Genomic DNA, 14,714 nt, shown 5'->3' on the forward strand with positions numbered 1-14,714 from the left:
GTTGCCCTCGGCTGTATCAAAGTGGTACTACAGGGTCTCGACTTCACAACAAAATTCACTGCACTCTTATTGAATTAACATGCCGAGAGACGCATAAATCGTGCGACACAACGAATCGATGATGAAATCCGTGTCCTATTCTTTTAATAACCAATGTTACTGATTTGTTGTTGCAGCCCTAAATGTAAGTCATAAAATAAAAAATAAGTCAAATAAAAAATTGAGAACCACAACTTACAAACGAGTATAAAGTCAAGTAAACAACAATTTACAAAAAACAACTTTGAGGGATGAATAAAGATATTTGTTCTAATATGTCTGAAAAACAGTAGTCTATTTGGTTGAGTTTTAATGAGAGCCACATTTTATCCACTCACATTTCTGTTCCGAATGTTTTTTTGGCAGGAAGAGGGCTGGGTTTATTTGCAATCAGCACTATCGGCAGGACAGCTGCCAAGCTTTACTACCGCTGACATTGCAGTGTGTTTTTGACTATTAAGACAGCAGCACGACATGGCGACGAGTGACATTATTGATTCATCTGGAAGTTGCTTCTAGCTGAAAACAGCTGTGGATCAGGATAATACCTGAAATATCAAATCTGAGTAAATGTAATTTTCATTGGACAGGATTTCAGATGGGCTCAAGATCCTGCCCCTGTATGTACTTTAGGTAACCACAAGAACAGATAATCAAAAATCCAGCCCATCCGCTGCCAAGAGTTGAAGGCGTTGCTTTCTACAAATAATGAAAAACAGATTTTTTTATAAGCCCTTGTGGGCTGTCCTGTATCTAAAGAAAATAAATTACAGAGTGCAGTTGGAGAATGCATCCGATACTGCTAATGAGGCCTGCTTTGATGAGAGGGGAAAAGTTTCCCAAGACAACCAGAACAATTCACTTGTGATCTAATGATTGCCTTGAGTATGAATTGTGTATTTTCTAATGTTCCAGCTTGGAGCCCTTTGACACTAGGAGGGTCACCAAAATTGACACAAGGGTACAAAAACGTCCTAGGAATACAAAAAATCTAATTCTGCCAAGCTAGACTGAACATACCTGAAAAAAAAGGAATATAATTTTCATTTCAGTCATGTGCAGCAAGCTCATCCAAGTAGAAGTTTAAATTGGAAAACAATGATATTAAGGTACCAACTACTTAAAAAAAACACTGCATTGAAAAATATGTTAAGCGGCAATATGTTTTCTTCCCATATTAAAAACCCTTTATGCTACTTGCTGGTCACAAAACATTACAGTGAAATTTCCCGCTTATCATGTTACTACCAATGTATTTATTCTCTGAAGCACATCAATGAACAATTATTAACTGAGGCCTCAACTACTACAATGTCATTTGAGGTAAAGAGCAAATAACAAGACGACTAGCTGAGATGGAATATATATTAATAACCAGAATGCTGGGTTAGGATTCATGGTCAGAAGACAATATTTTTGAATTGTATCTGATATTATATTTTATATAGAATTTATTCGAGTTGACTTTTGTTAATGTGCTGGCACCATCTTCATCTGTTGAAACCTGGGTGTACTGAGGCGCAGTTCCAGACAGCTTTTGCACGCTTGATTTCTGGTCTGGTCAGATTAAGATTTCGAAAATGGTGTTGCATTTAGTCCCAATGTGAACGCAATTTAGTCCAAAAATAGCCGTGTAGTCTAGAGTTGTCTAAATGACATCCCCAAAAATGTGCTAAACCAGGGGTGGCCAAACTATAGCCCGCTAACTGATTTAATCTGGTACGCAAGTTGATGCTGAGAGAAGTATAAGAAAAAAAAATAGTTGCTTATGGTCAACTAATGACCTCCAGTTTTAAATATGTCCGCTTGATGTCCCCTAAGCCATGTGCCACTCCAAACCACCCACTGCAGCTGTATATGTTGACTGCCTTTTATCAACCAGAGAACTTTTGAGGAAACGCCCATCCCGATGGTATTTTATTCAAAATTTAAGATTTAAGATTACACTCTCTTGGATTTCTCAGCCTTTGACCCTTTCTATACCCACATGAAAATGTTTTTTTATCATTGCGCTCATGGCCAACATTCAAATACCTGGTTACATTTTTCTGTTTATGATTTAAGGATCAATTCTATACCTCAAGATATACATTTTTGTGCAATGAAATACTTCTAAAGTAGTCCTATTGCATTGAATTTTTCAATGCAAATTATCAAATTCAGTGCTTTAGAAGCTATTACAGTACTCTTAATCAGTGGTTTATTTGAAAATGAATATATTTATTGAATTATTCAAAACCAATTGGATAAAATGGTCGCACTATAAAAAAATAGACAATAAAACACAATTTGTATAGTTAAATGCAAAAAAATGGATTGGATTAAGTTATCTATTTTCCTCATTTATTAGCGAGGTATTAAATTTAAGAATATCGGCATACATCTGTCCATCCATTTTTTTTCTGCCCTGCTTATCCTCAGAAGGGTCGCGGGGTAGCCATATTCGGGAAGTGGGGAGGGGACACCAACCAGGGCCTTCCACGTGTTAGGCGAATAAACTGATCAATACATGATGGAAACACTAGTAAAAAATTACTAGTAGAAAAAAAAAACTAAATTTCTTAACCCAATATTGATTTAAAAACAATACACACTGTCCCTTTAGAAGACACCTTAAAAATTAGTTTTACTTTAAATTTCACAATCCAACCAAATGAAAAGATCTTTTGGATGGAACATTTTTATTTTTTCAACCAGGTTTAGCCAGAAGACCACTTTTTATATATTGTAGTCATTCTTAACTCATAAACACAGAGTGATTGCTTATCAACTAAGAAGGTAACCACAAGTAAGACGGTACTTGGACCAGAATACTTTCAGTGGTTTACTCACTCTTGTTAAGTGATGACCCAGAAGACTGTATGAATAAGGATGATTGATGAAGTCATTATAACATAAGAAGCAACATGCCAATTTTCCGTACACTTTCTGTCTGTGCCTTGCCATTGAGTTCTTATCAAAGCAGCATCCTCATCGGACAGCACAACATAGCTTGTGCTGTAAACTTCCTTGTCGCCCCAAAAGCGCACCGGCCAATCAGGAAGGCCAGCTTAAAGGACACAGGAAACAGAGACAACTACGGCCTTCTAGTTCTCTTCCTGTTTTCTTCCTCCTTTTATAATACTCTTCCTCCTCCTTCTCTCACCAATCCTTACTTCTTCTCTTCCCTTCTTTCTTTCACTTCCCGACACCAGCGCAACTTGAGAACGCTTTCCTTCCCCATTCACGAGTACATCCCTCCTCCTGTCTTTCAATTTCTTAATCCCCCGACCGTCTCGTTCTGAAAAACTTCGTCCTGCTTGTCAAGCAAACAGTACAAAAGGGGCCGATCTTCTCTCGACGGCTCCCCTCCGCTCATCATCAGCCCTGCCAGATTTCTTCCCCATGGCTGAGCACGAGACAAGCGTTCCCCTGCTAGGGACAAACCCACTCAGCTCGGCCCCTCAAATGGTCCAGCGGGAGCCTTGCGCCTTTCTGTCTATCGGCTCCAATTAGAGACAGCTCCCCTCTCTCTTTCCATTTTTTTTCTTTTTATTATTTTTTTTTAACCAAAGATGCTTTCCATTTTTCCTTCCTTTTGTTTGTGGTACTGACTCTGGGGGGTTCTCGACCGCAACAGGGCTGTTGGTTCACTCGGTAAAACAATGCAAGGTAGGTGCGGTGGGGGTTGCGGTGACAGCATTTACTGGAAAGTGACATGACTCAAGCAGTCATTTCAGCGCTTCTTCTTCTATGCCCACATAAAACACGTGAGATGCACTCAAGGCCAAGTGAGACGGCCTTGTGACACTTGCAAAACATACACAAACATACACACTTATACATATATGCATAAGCACATTTCTGGGCATCATGCACACTCACTGTTCGGGTCAACTGAGACGATTCCAGATAGCTGCATATGCATTTACTGACCTAATCATCTGGTGATTCAATTTGAGGAAGTACGCAGGTCAACTTCTTTGTAGGTTGACGAGCTCAGCAGAAAACCACGGATTTTTGCCCAAGGCCAGATGAAGCCAGGTCTGAAATTTGCTTTGTAGGTTTTGATTTTCTGGGCCGTTTGCTTGTCAAATCATTATCATCCGAATTGAAGCAACTTTGAATGTGTAGTACGATTGTAAACGATTGTAAATACAGTAGTATGATTGTAAACGATTAGCTATAGCAGGGGTAGGGAACCTAGGGCTCGGGAGCCATATATGGCTCTATTCATGAGTACGTATGGCTCTGAAACCAAATGTAACGATAGCACATCTCTCTGTGGCGTTCCAAAGTCAACTGAGTTCATCCCGATTTTGGTCCATATAAAGCCGAAGTAACTTAATGCAGAAGTTTGATAAGAAACCATTTCAACTGATAAATAAAAATGCTGGCAAACGACTTTGATTGGGTGAGCAGTACAGGTGGGCGGATCCCTGCATACAGCGCAGGGCACTTCCTTCTCTCTCTCTCTCGCTCAGTGTAGTCTACACCAAAAGTGAATATGACGATATGCTTTTCGTTTGCAGTAATTTGTGACATTTTTACAAAAGAACTTTGCATGCACATTGTTTTAAAACCGTTATTAAGGACACATTTCATGGAAAAAAATTGCCTCAACACTCTTAACTGAAGGTGGAAGACAAATTGTAAATGGCATATTTACATTGATTTGGGACACAGGATTTGGCATTATTATCATTTCATACATTTGATTAAATCATCAAATGACACACAGTGGAATAAAATGTGCTGAAGAATTAGCTTTTGTCTAGAGAGCGTGTTTGGCAGTTTTTTCCATTTTGTCTGAAAATATATGATGTGGCTCTCTCAATTTCTTTTTAAAAAGTTTTTTGCTTTTATGGCTCTTTGGGTCAAAAAGGTTCCTGGCCCCTGAGCTAGAGGCACAGGGTGGTTCATTGGTTGGTAGTTAGTGTGCTTAGTTTTTCATACAAGGAAATAAATCGACAAACACAAAAACATAATTGATCATTGCTCAATTTGTATTCCTATATCCAAAGCAAGTCTTCAGTAGAACGAATATTTCATCCGGTACTTGATGAGGAATTAAATAAAGATTTAACAGCTTTAAATTGTGTCATGCAAAAAATACTTCAACTCTCAAATCCTCATACAAGAAACATTTGCTAGATTGTTTTTTGTTTGTTTTTTAAGATCACTCATTTCATATCTTTGCAAGTCCTGAGAAAAAAAAAAATTAACTCAATGATCTATAAGTTCCCGTAAAGTCATTTAACGCTTCACTCAGTAGGTTATAACATATTTTAGCTGTAAATTATATCAAGCGTGATTAATTGAATGCACTGGCAAATAAAGCATTATTTTCACCAAAATCTTCTCAAAAACAACTGGTAATTTATCTTAAAATTCTTTACCCAGAATCGATAAATGAACGTAAAATTTGCTTACTTCAATGTCACTTTTGGTGTGGGTTTTTGGAACAATTTTCTGCTTTTAGTTACTGCTGGCTTGTCCTAGAAATTTCATGTTCATCAGTCAAACTGGTGTTAAAAGATTTCCTTTTGCTAGCATCAAAGGCCATTTTGATATGCGTATTAAAGGCCCTTTTCATCATGACTTGCTCTTAAAATTAAGAACAAGTATTCAAATGAAGCTATACATTGACTGAACGACTTGCATGAAGATTGTAGATAGCGATTTCTTTCTACGTGGCCAAAGTGTCTCCATCCTGCATCTTGAGATGAAACAAAGAGGTGCCACGCCCTATTTGCATGCAGCGGCAACAGACGCCACTCGGAGCACCCTAGGTTCTTCCCTTTTACGACTGACTGATTTGATTATGCAAATAAAACACTGTTACACTTATGTTAGGATGATGAAAAGTGAATGTGACTAGGACAACGCCAAGACAAAGCTGAGCAGGAATATTGTGCCTGACAAGAGGAAGAAGATGGAGATGTCGTTGAGCAAAAGAATGGGGATTTCGGTCAAACGGGGGGCTTGAGAAAATACCAGAATTAAAGTACAAGTCGGGTCTAATCAGGAGCATATGGGTCAGAACCGTCAGATACCCGCAACAGTTTTTGTCTGTGGAAAAAAAAGGAGAATAAAAAGTGCTGATGCGCTGCGTAACAAGAGTTTCGATGTGATTTGTGATTTCACCCCCCTTCTTCCTTTCTCCTTGCTTACTCACTGTCACACTGTTCCAAAAAAAGGATCCTTCTTAGTTCATTCTAGATGAGTCAACTCCAATGTCTGGTCAAAGAGACCCTTTTTTCCGATTAGTTACACTTAATTGAAATGCAATACAAGTACAGAACAAACAAATATGCAACTGAGAAAGAGAGTGCTGCAATTATCATCTTTTCCAAAAAGACTTTTACCTCAACTCTTTCTCATCCATCAGTATGAGTGTTTTTTTGTGTTAATGTCAAAGACTTTCTCCATTACTTTAGCTGGCAATAAGGACTGGCCCACAGTGGACACACACATACAAACTCAGCATGCGGTCACCCGCCACTCACAAACTATCAAGGAGTACTGAGTCAATTGAGATTAGTTCGAAGGAGTAAATCTCAAAGAAGGGAAAGAAAAGTGTGGACGAAATTGCAATGTTCCGTGTTCTATTTGTTTCTTTTCAAGCCACACATTTATCACCTACGGTCAGACAAAATGAAAGAACAATGCCATTGCTAAAATTGGGCCGGTACAACATGCTGCAGCGAGACTTGACTTGACTTGGCTGGGATTTAACACTTCTGTCAAACGCAAAATAATTTGGCCCCTTTGTTTGGCTATTTGAAAATGCAGAAACCAACCTCATGAATCTTGAGGCAAAGAGTGGGAAACACAGCTCTTGTCAATTTGTTTGTTTGTTCAGTGGGTACTTGGTCAGCTGCAAAAATAATTTTCCTTTACCAAATAATGTTAGGCCGTTTCTCTGTACAAATTGTACTAGATCATCAGGTTCATTTCTAATCCCACTATTCACAAAGTACCGACTTATATTACAAAAGATACAGCAAAAATGGTGGATATCTTAGCCTTTGGTGTTCTTTCTTAGTACAAACCATCAATTTAGATAAATCTTAATAATGCCAAACCAAACTATTGTTTAGGTTTTAGACCAAAGATTCCCTTACCAATTTTACATTTTTGTGAAACCCATCGAACAATTATCTACTCATATCCCTGTGATACATACATTAATTAACTAATAAATGAATAAAATCCGATAGTTGCTCGTCATATTTCTCAAGATTAGTTAATTAAGTCTGGATCATTGTTCGTTGGTAGTAGTGGTGGTAGATTTGTTTGTAATAACTATTTAGCATAAGTTACAATAACTGCCCAACTAAAAATAGTGTAGTATACGATAGATGTTGATTTAAAATTTGGATGTATTGTTTTCAATCCGAAGAAACTGTAAGGGATTTTAATTATTTATTCATTTTAATCATTACTATAATAATAATAGATTTGTATGTTATATCTTATTTGGATTTCTACCGTGGTCAAGGTGTGGGATCCTTTCCTGTGTTACAAACATTGTATCTGGTGTCCAGTATTTGTAAGGGTTTGCTCTTTGTGTCATGGCAATGCCCAGATAAACCAGGAAACGAGTTGAAACTCAGTATAGATAATTCATTTTTTACATAAAACACCAATTTAGGGCTTGTTTATTAGGAAGACTCGTCCTTAATGCAACTTTTGCTTTCTGGTATGCTTTCAGAAAAGCATGCTTTCAAACACTGACTGTCGGGAAGTCTTTTAAGCATGTTCCAATGCAGACTTTAAATCGAAGGCAGTGCTCCTCCCAACCTAAGAAATTAGACAAAAAAACAAGAACGAAAACAAACTGCTCAGGCCCAACCAAGCTCCGCTTTTGCCTCGAGGGGGTCAACAATATTTGCCCAGCCCAAGTGCCAAAAGATCTCTTTCCGTTAGCTAAATTGCCTCTTAATTCTATAAGCAAGGGCGTAGGCGGACACAAACTGTGTTGTTTGCGTGTTGACCTTTTAATCCAATCTACATGACTGACAATGTGGAAAGAGCCTATTGGTCATTTCACACTTTCCAAAGGTTACCACCCCTACCGATGTGTCCAGCTGACCAGTCACCAATTGTAATCCAATTAGTCTACAGGGATGCCCCCATAGATCATGTTGGATTAACATATGATACGTATCCGAGCATTGACGTTAATATTAGCTTTGAAAAAAAGACGGCGTTTTGCTGATGACAACGCAAGTGTGGTTTAATTGATTAAAACTGTTAAGATTACGATCTAATTATCATCATTAGTGTTCCTTGACATCTTGAGTGACACCCGTTTCTCTTGCTATCTGCCTAAGAAAGGAACAAAAATGTCAAGTCAAGTCAAAATGTGGCTAACAAAACAGACAAAACCATACAGAGCTATTTTTAAGTCGCCACACTGTTTGGATTCAGTGCATGATGCTTACACACATCTAAGAAAAGCCATCAGACTGAAATCTCTAATGTTTGAACCAAAGTTTCAGTTCAGGATGACTTCAGTCTACAAAGTAGCATACACATGCACTAAACATGTGGCCAACAGAACCACTTATATGTTGTTGGAACAGGCCTGCTGACCAGGTGTAAAATTGAGGTCAAGAAAGTCTAAACAATGCCAAAGTTTTGCTTTTGACACACATGCATCTACTCAAACAGCTCCAGGAGACCTCATTTATCTGTCGGTTGAGTAAAAGCACGTGTGAATAAGACCAAACGCTGGCTAGGTTTTTACTTTCTGGACCTGGATTTCACAACTCTGCTGCTGTCCAGTATAAGTACTCATGATGCCGGCATACACAACCTGCAGATAAGAGGCTCCCAAAACTGACAAAACTGGAAAACTTTGCGAGAAAAAGAGAGATGAAAAAGCTTCTGGTCACATCATCTCCCACAGATTTTTCGATTTTAAAGGAGCTTTGAGATATTTAAGCCGTTGCTCGGTAATGAAATATAGCTAGCTGTAAGGGCACTTGAACATGTTGTGGATTTGCTTCCAAGTCAATAATTATTGCTTCTATGGTGGCAAAATTGATACATTTCAGATAGGTAGCATTCAAAATAATAAACCGTTTAATTTTTTTAATAAAGATTTAATGGTTTACATTTCAGTACCGGTGAACAACTCAGTTATGGATTTTTAAAGGACATTGTGTATTATTCAGTGCCTCTTAGTGTTAAAAAGAAGAATCATAAAAATAGTGATTTAATAATGAGCAAATACACATGAAGTATCATATACAAATGCAGTTTTTGTAAGCACCTTAAGTCAAGAAGTTTGCATTCATTTTACGCAACATGATGCTTTTCTAGAGTGTGGTGACATAATTGTCCTCCATCCCTAAAAATACTCCCCAAAATCAAACACTTTGTGAAAAGCTGGCAAAAAAAATGAGAAGACAAATTGTATGGTTGGTCACTTTGAGTCTCCCGGGGATGTATTCTTCCTTTTGCTTTGTAATCACTTGTTTTCGGTTGCAGGAAACAATACAGCAAAAAATAGTGGTTAAATATCACACGGTGTCCCTTTAAGGTCTACACAATGAATGCCTTCTTGATCATATTACATTGGATCATTTATTAGGAAAAAAAACCCAAAAGTAACAAAATATTATCTCATGCCCGAATTTGAAATCTGAACATGGTAGGAAACGATTTATTATGTTTAGAATACATTAGAAAGCATTCCTTCAACTGTTCAAATAAGCCCCTTCTTTACGGCATAAAAAAAAGAAAAAAAAACGGAATTCTCCTACTTTGCTCCTTAAATGTATTCATTTGCAATACTTCCTCTCAAAGAAAATACATACACTACCTTTCAAAAGTTTAAGGTCACTTGGAAAATTTCAAAATTGGAAAACGTTTCATGGATAATATAATTATTTGTAACCTTCTCAATGTCTCAACAATACCTTCGACTTGTTTTGCAACTTATTTGATTAACACATTGAGTGCAATAACGTATGAGCAAATTTTCAGAAGCATTGTTGCTGAGTGCCAAAACGTAAAAAAAAAAAAAAAAATATGAAAAAAAAAAACTATTATAAAAGTTTTAGTGTAGCAAATCAGTAAGTATCAAGCCTCTGGGAATGATTTCAGTATGACAAATCACCATTACATGGCAGGTGTGGCTTTGATCAGATCTTTGTCCACTTATCGAGGTAGCCCCCACTTCCTTGTGTTGCTTCCTCTATCCAGCAATTGAACTGTGTAGGCGGTCATGTATGGTGAGTAGAGGCGTAGAAAAGCACCGTGGTTACAGCAGCGAAGATATGGATTTGAACAGACAGTTAACGCTTCAAGCTTTTTTCTTCCTAAAAAAAGATGACGAAGTAGAGAGGGACAACGTTTTGTGTCTGTCTGCAAAAACACGATCGCCATGGTGACTAAAATCGTGCCATCATGTCACCAGAACACATCGGACGCTGAAAAGTTCTGGCAAAGTTCATGCATCGTTCGTGCAAAAATTCAGTGTTCTTGCAAAAAAAAAAAAGTTATTTTGCAAAAAAAAAAAAAAGTGATGATGTGTTCATTGAAAGCATTGTTTAGATATCGGAGGGATCACAGATGAAAAAAAAGCTCCAAAGTGAAGGTTCCGCTTAAATGCATCCTTTTACTAGAATCTTTTTTTCTCAGTTTTCTTAGAAACGAGTATTTTAAGAAACTTAACAATGTTCAACTGTTGTTTAACAAGCAATGGTAAAAGCGAAAAACATTTTCTTTTCTGATGAAAGATGAGGGTTGAAGCTTTCTTTTGATATGACCTATGCTTAAATAGCAACAAAACTATATTTTATGTAGGCCTTCGAAAGTAAGTCAAAAGGCATAAAACGGCTGGCAATAGCTTTTCCCATTTAAAAGAAACGTACAATATTGAGTGAGTTCATACAAAATGTGTGAATTTTGAAATAATCTGGTTGACTCCAAACTTTTAAATGGTAGTGTACTTTAACCTTAAATAGTAAATCTATTATTTCCAGTAAAGTACAGTCTTATTAGCATGGTATGGCCACATGGGTTAACCACGCCCCAGTTGTTCTTTTGCCAGCTCTCAGCCTCTCAATATAATTAGGCCAATGTTCTGTGATGCCTCAACACCACAAATGAAGCCTCTTTCCTCCATTCAAAGTCAGAACAAATGTGTTTGCACAAAATGGATTCCAGCCAGCCACCTCTCTCTAAAATGCCAACTTTTTCTTTTCCTGGTGGCCAATTGATCATTGAAATGATGTTGCGATCAACTAATTCTAATTTGTTAATGGTAAAAAGCCAGAGCATGGCGGGGATTGGTCTGCCGAACCTTGGCGAGCTCCACTTTAGTCCGCTTCAGTTAACAAAAGGCATCTACATTATAACTCCCTTCTTTTGTGAGTGTCACTCTAAACGGCAACCGTCGCAAGCGTTTACAGAGTGACACTCTTTAAAAGGTTACACTTTTGGAAGTCAAATACAAATTATCACATATCCATTATATTATATATATGTATATATATATATATATATATATATATATATATATATATATATATAAATTTTATACATCCATTGTATATTATTCTGATATATTTTACAATTGGCAATATAATGACTGCTTGCAGTCTAATATGCTTTTTATTATGAAGGGAGAAACTAACTTCTGGTTCTATACCGGAAATGCTGTGAGAACTTGACGATTCGGCACACCTAGTCTTGACAGATGACAGAAACCAAATTGACCCCCAATTGCAAAATCATCAATAAGACCATTAAAACAAAAGTTACATTTTGTAAATTGTATTAATACTTCACTGGTCTTGGTTTATAGAAGTAGTTTGAAGTGAAAAAAAAACACAACCGTTTGGGTGAATAGTACCGTGGGGCACGCCTGTTGCCCACTATATGAAGGATAAATCAACATTATTTTTAGATGTTTTCTAATTCCATTACTTAAACATCAATTGAATCTTCATTTGCTACAATATGCAAAACAACAGTCTCCTTTCTTTGTGCAATAAAACCCACGAACAACGAGACTCCAACCCACTCGAAAATTGCATTTAATAAATGTAAATGTCAATTGTGATGACAAAATTGCAGAGTCAGTGTATAATTACATATTTTTGGTTTGAAATCAAGAGATTTTTTTTCTTACAGAGCAGTGGGACACGCCCATATGAATCCACTGCGTGCACTCTCGTAATTGATACGCCTGGGGGATCAATTCTAGTAAGATGGTAAAAATGCGATTGTTTCTTACTTTTCTGTCGGTTACTTCCTCCCCGACAGCCTCCACCACACCGGAGCACTCCATGCCGGGGCTGACCGGCGGGGACGGCAGTCGGTCGTAAAGCCCCTGGCGCGCCATCAGGTCGGCGAAGTTGAGCCCGCACGCCTTCACTCGAACCTGGACCTCAGTTGCTTTCATGGCCGGTTTGCCTTTCTTGACTTGCAGCTTAACTTTGTCATAGCCGCCGTAGCCGGTGAGCACCAGGGCGCGGTACGTGAACGCCTCTTCCTCGGGGACCTTCTCCGTGGTCGCAGCCGCCGCCGGGGAAGCAGCGTCGGCTGCAGCTGCCGATGCATCCGCTGTCTCGGACTCCACTTTAGGTTCCTCGGTGGGTTTTGGGTCCTGCTTCTGGTCCACAGCGTTCTGCTGCTGGACAGGTGCGTCGTCTCCAGACATTTTTGCAAGTAAGCTTTGGAAAGGAATAAGATAATAACTTGTTGGAATGTTTTTGATTTATAGTTCACCCGTTCAAGGACGTGGTGTGGTTTGGCAGAACAAAGGGGGTCGCGCAAAGTATTATCCAGCAGGAACTGGTAAAAAAAAATGAAACCTACACAGTGTTCTGACCGGTGAGAGGAGTGGTGACTGTCAACGCCGGGCTCAGGCAGAGATAATGAGTGGGATGACACGAAGGGGAAATGGAAAACACGGAGAACTGAGAAAACGGTGGATTCCTGCGTGCGTGATTGGGTGGATTTTGCTTCGCAATGGGAAGGGCTTGGACGTCAACTTGTAAAGCATTGTGACAGGCGAATGGCTTGCAAAAATGCAAGTTAAAGCGGCCACATTTTTTCCTATCAACCCTTAGTTTGCTAAATGGACATTGCCTACATTGTACCAGTCGTGGGCTGCCAGGGCCTTCAAGGCCTTTTATGCCGGCCTAAAAATATTAGAATCATCCATGCATTATCTGCACCGCTTATCCTCAGGAGGGTTGCAGGGGTGCTGGTGCAGTGGGCATGGGACACCCTGAACTGGATGTAATGCACTAAAGAGACAGACAACTCACTCTCTCATCCACACCTAGGGACAATTTGGATCGGCCAATTAACCTGACATACATGTTTTTGGAATGTGGGAGGAAACTTGAGTGCCTGGAGGAAACCCATGCAAGCAAGGGGAGAACATGCAAACTCTGCACAGGTAGGCTGGTAGCTGGATTTGACCCCATGACCTCAGAACCGTGCCGCAGACGCGCTGACCACTCAACTGCCGCACCGCCTATGTCATATTAATTTTATTTTGACAACAGTTCAAATTAAATAATCAGCTTCCTTTGGTTGTTGCTCCCTGCTTGTGCTCCTTTCAGATGTGTATTTTTGTATTTGATCATCTCCAGCTCCCGTGTTATTTTCGATTGTTCTCGATTGTTCTCAGCTCAGGGATGCTGCTGGAAATGTGAATTTCCCTTCGGGGATGAACAAAGTATCTATCTATCTATTTAATCAATTTCAATTCAACCATTTGTTGTTGCTAAGTTCAGAAATCTACCCTGAGGCATTCACAAAAAAATCCTTAAGGCCCAGAGGTAGAATAGCAGTATACGAGAAAGTTGTTGGTTTAGCCAATCAGATTCCGAATTGGCGTCTGAAATCTATAGGGCTGTGGTTCTCAACTAGTTTGACTTGAGGACCCACCATTTCACCCTAATAAACAAATTGTGGCCGAACAAAAAATTATTTCCACTTCTCAAATGTATCCAATAAAAGGATTGTGCAGAGATAGTCTAATATACTCACCTTTCTTTCAAAAAACAAAATGTCCAGCAAAACCAAAACGACTTCAAGTACCGTATATACTCTCATGTAAGCCCACAATGCATTTAAGTGAACCCCTAAAACTGCTTTGAAATAGCTACACACTAAAAAAAATTCTAAATGATTATAGAACGTGTACCTAAACAGTGATCATTCGAATGATGTAGCTATTCATCCGTCCATTATCTGCACCGCTTACCCTCACTAGAGTCGTGAGGTTGGTGGAGCCCATCCCAGCTATCTTCTGGCAGTGGGCAGGGGACACCCTGAACTGGTTGCCAGCCAGTCGCAGGGCACACAGAGACAGGCAACCATTCATATGTTCACTCATACCTAGAGACAATTTGGTGTCACCAATTCACCTGCCATGCATGTTTATTATGTAGTAAACAAACATTGATACCCTGGTCAAAAGTTAAAAGTATAAAATTTTTAAACAATTTACTTTACTTTCTAGCTTTATCGATGGCAGACAGTCATACATTATTTTGTAATTATTTTCTCCGATCGTTGTTGTCACTGTTCTCCACCTTTTATTTCTCTTATCTGTCACTGTTGCCATGGCGCCCAATTGGCCCCGCCCGTGTGGGGCGAGCTGCGGCTCGTTGACAGATTGGCTTTCCCTCTATTTAAGCTCTGTACTCTCACTCTTC

General features: G+C 38.9%; 1 protein-coding gene across 2 annotated transcripts in view; it reads right to left on the minus strand.

Annotated features, from left to right (window-relative positions):
* vat1 (vesicle amine transport 1) overlaps positions 1-12,948 on the minus strand; it is a 48,434-nt gene extending 35,486 nt beyond the window's left edge. The window contains exon 1 of one of the 2 annotated variants that reach the window (XM_088331031.1): positions 12,275-12,948. In XM_088331031.1, coding sequence (XP_088187157.1) covers positions 12,275-12,700 — 426 coding nt within the window. In that variant the 5' untranslated portion in view covers positions 12,701-12,948. The remainder of the gene's footprint in view (positions 1-12,274) is intronic. The other variant, XM_088331022.1, reaches the window with a different exon arrangement.
* Positions 12,949-14,714: the final 1,766 nt, after the last annotated feature.

This window comes from Urocampus carinirostris, chromosome 1 (genome assembly GCF_059441175.1).
Source record: "Urocampus carinirostris isolate Australia breed hairy pipefish chromosome 1, RoL_Ucar_1.0, whole genome shotgun sequence".
NCBI classification, from domain to species: Eukaryota; Metazoa; Chordata; class Actinopteri; order Syngnathiformes; family Syngnathidae; genus Urocampus; species Urocampus carinirostris.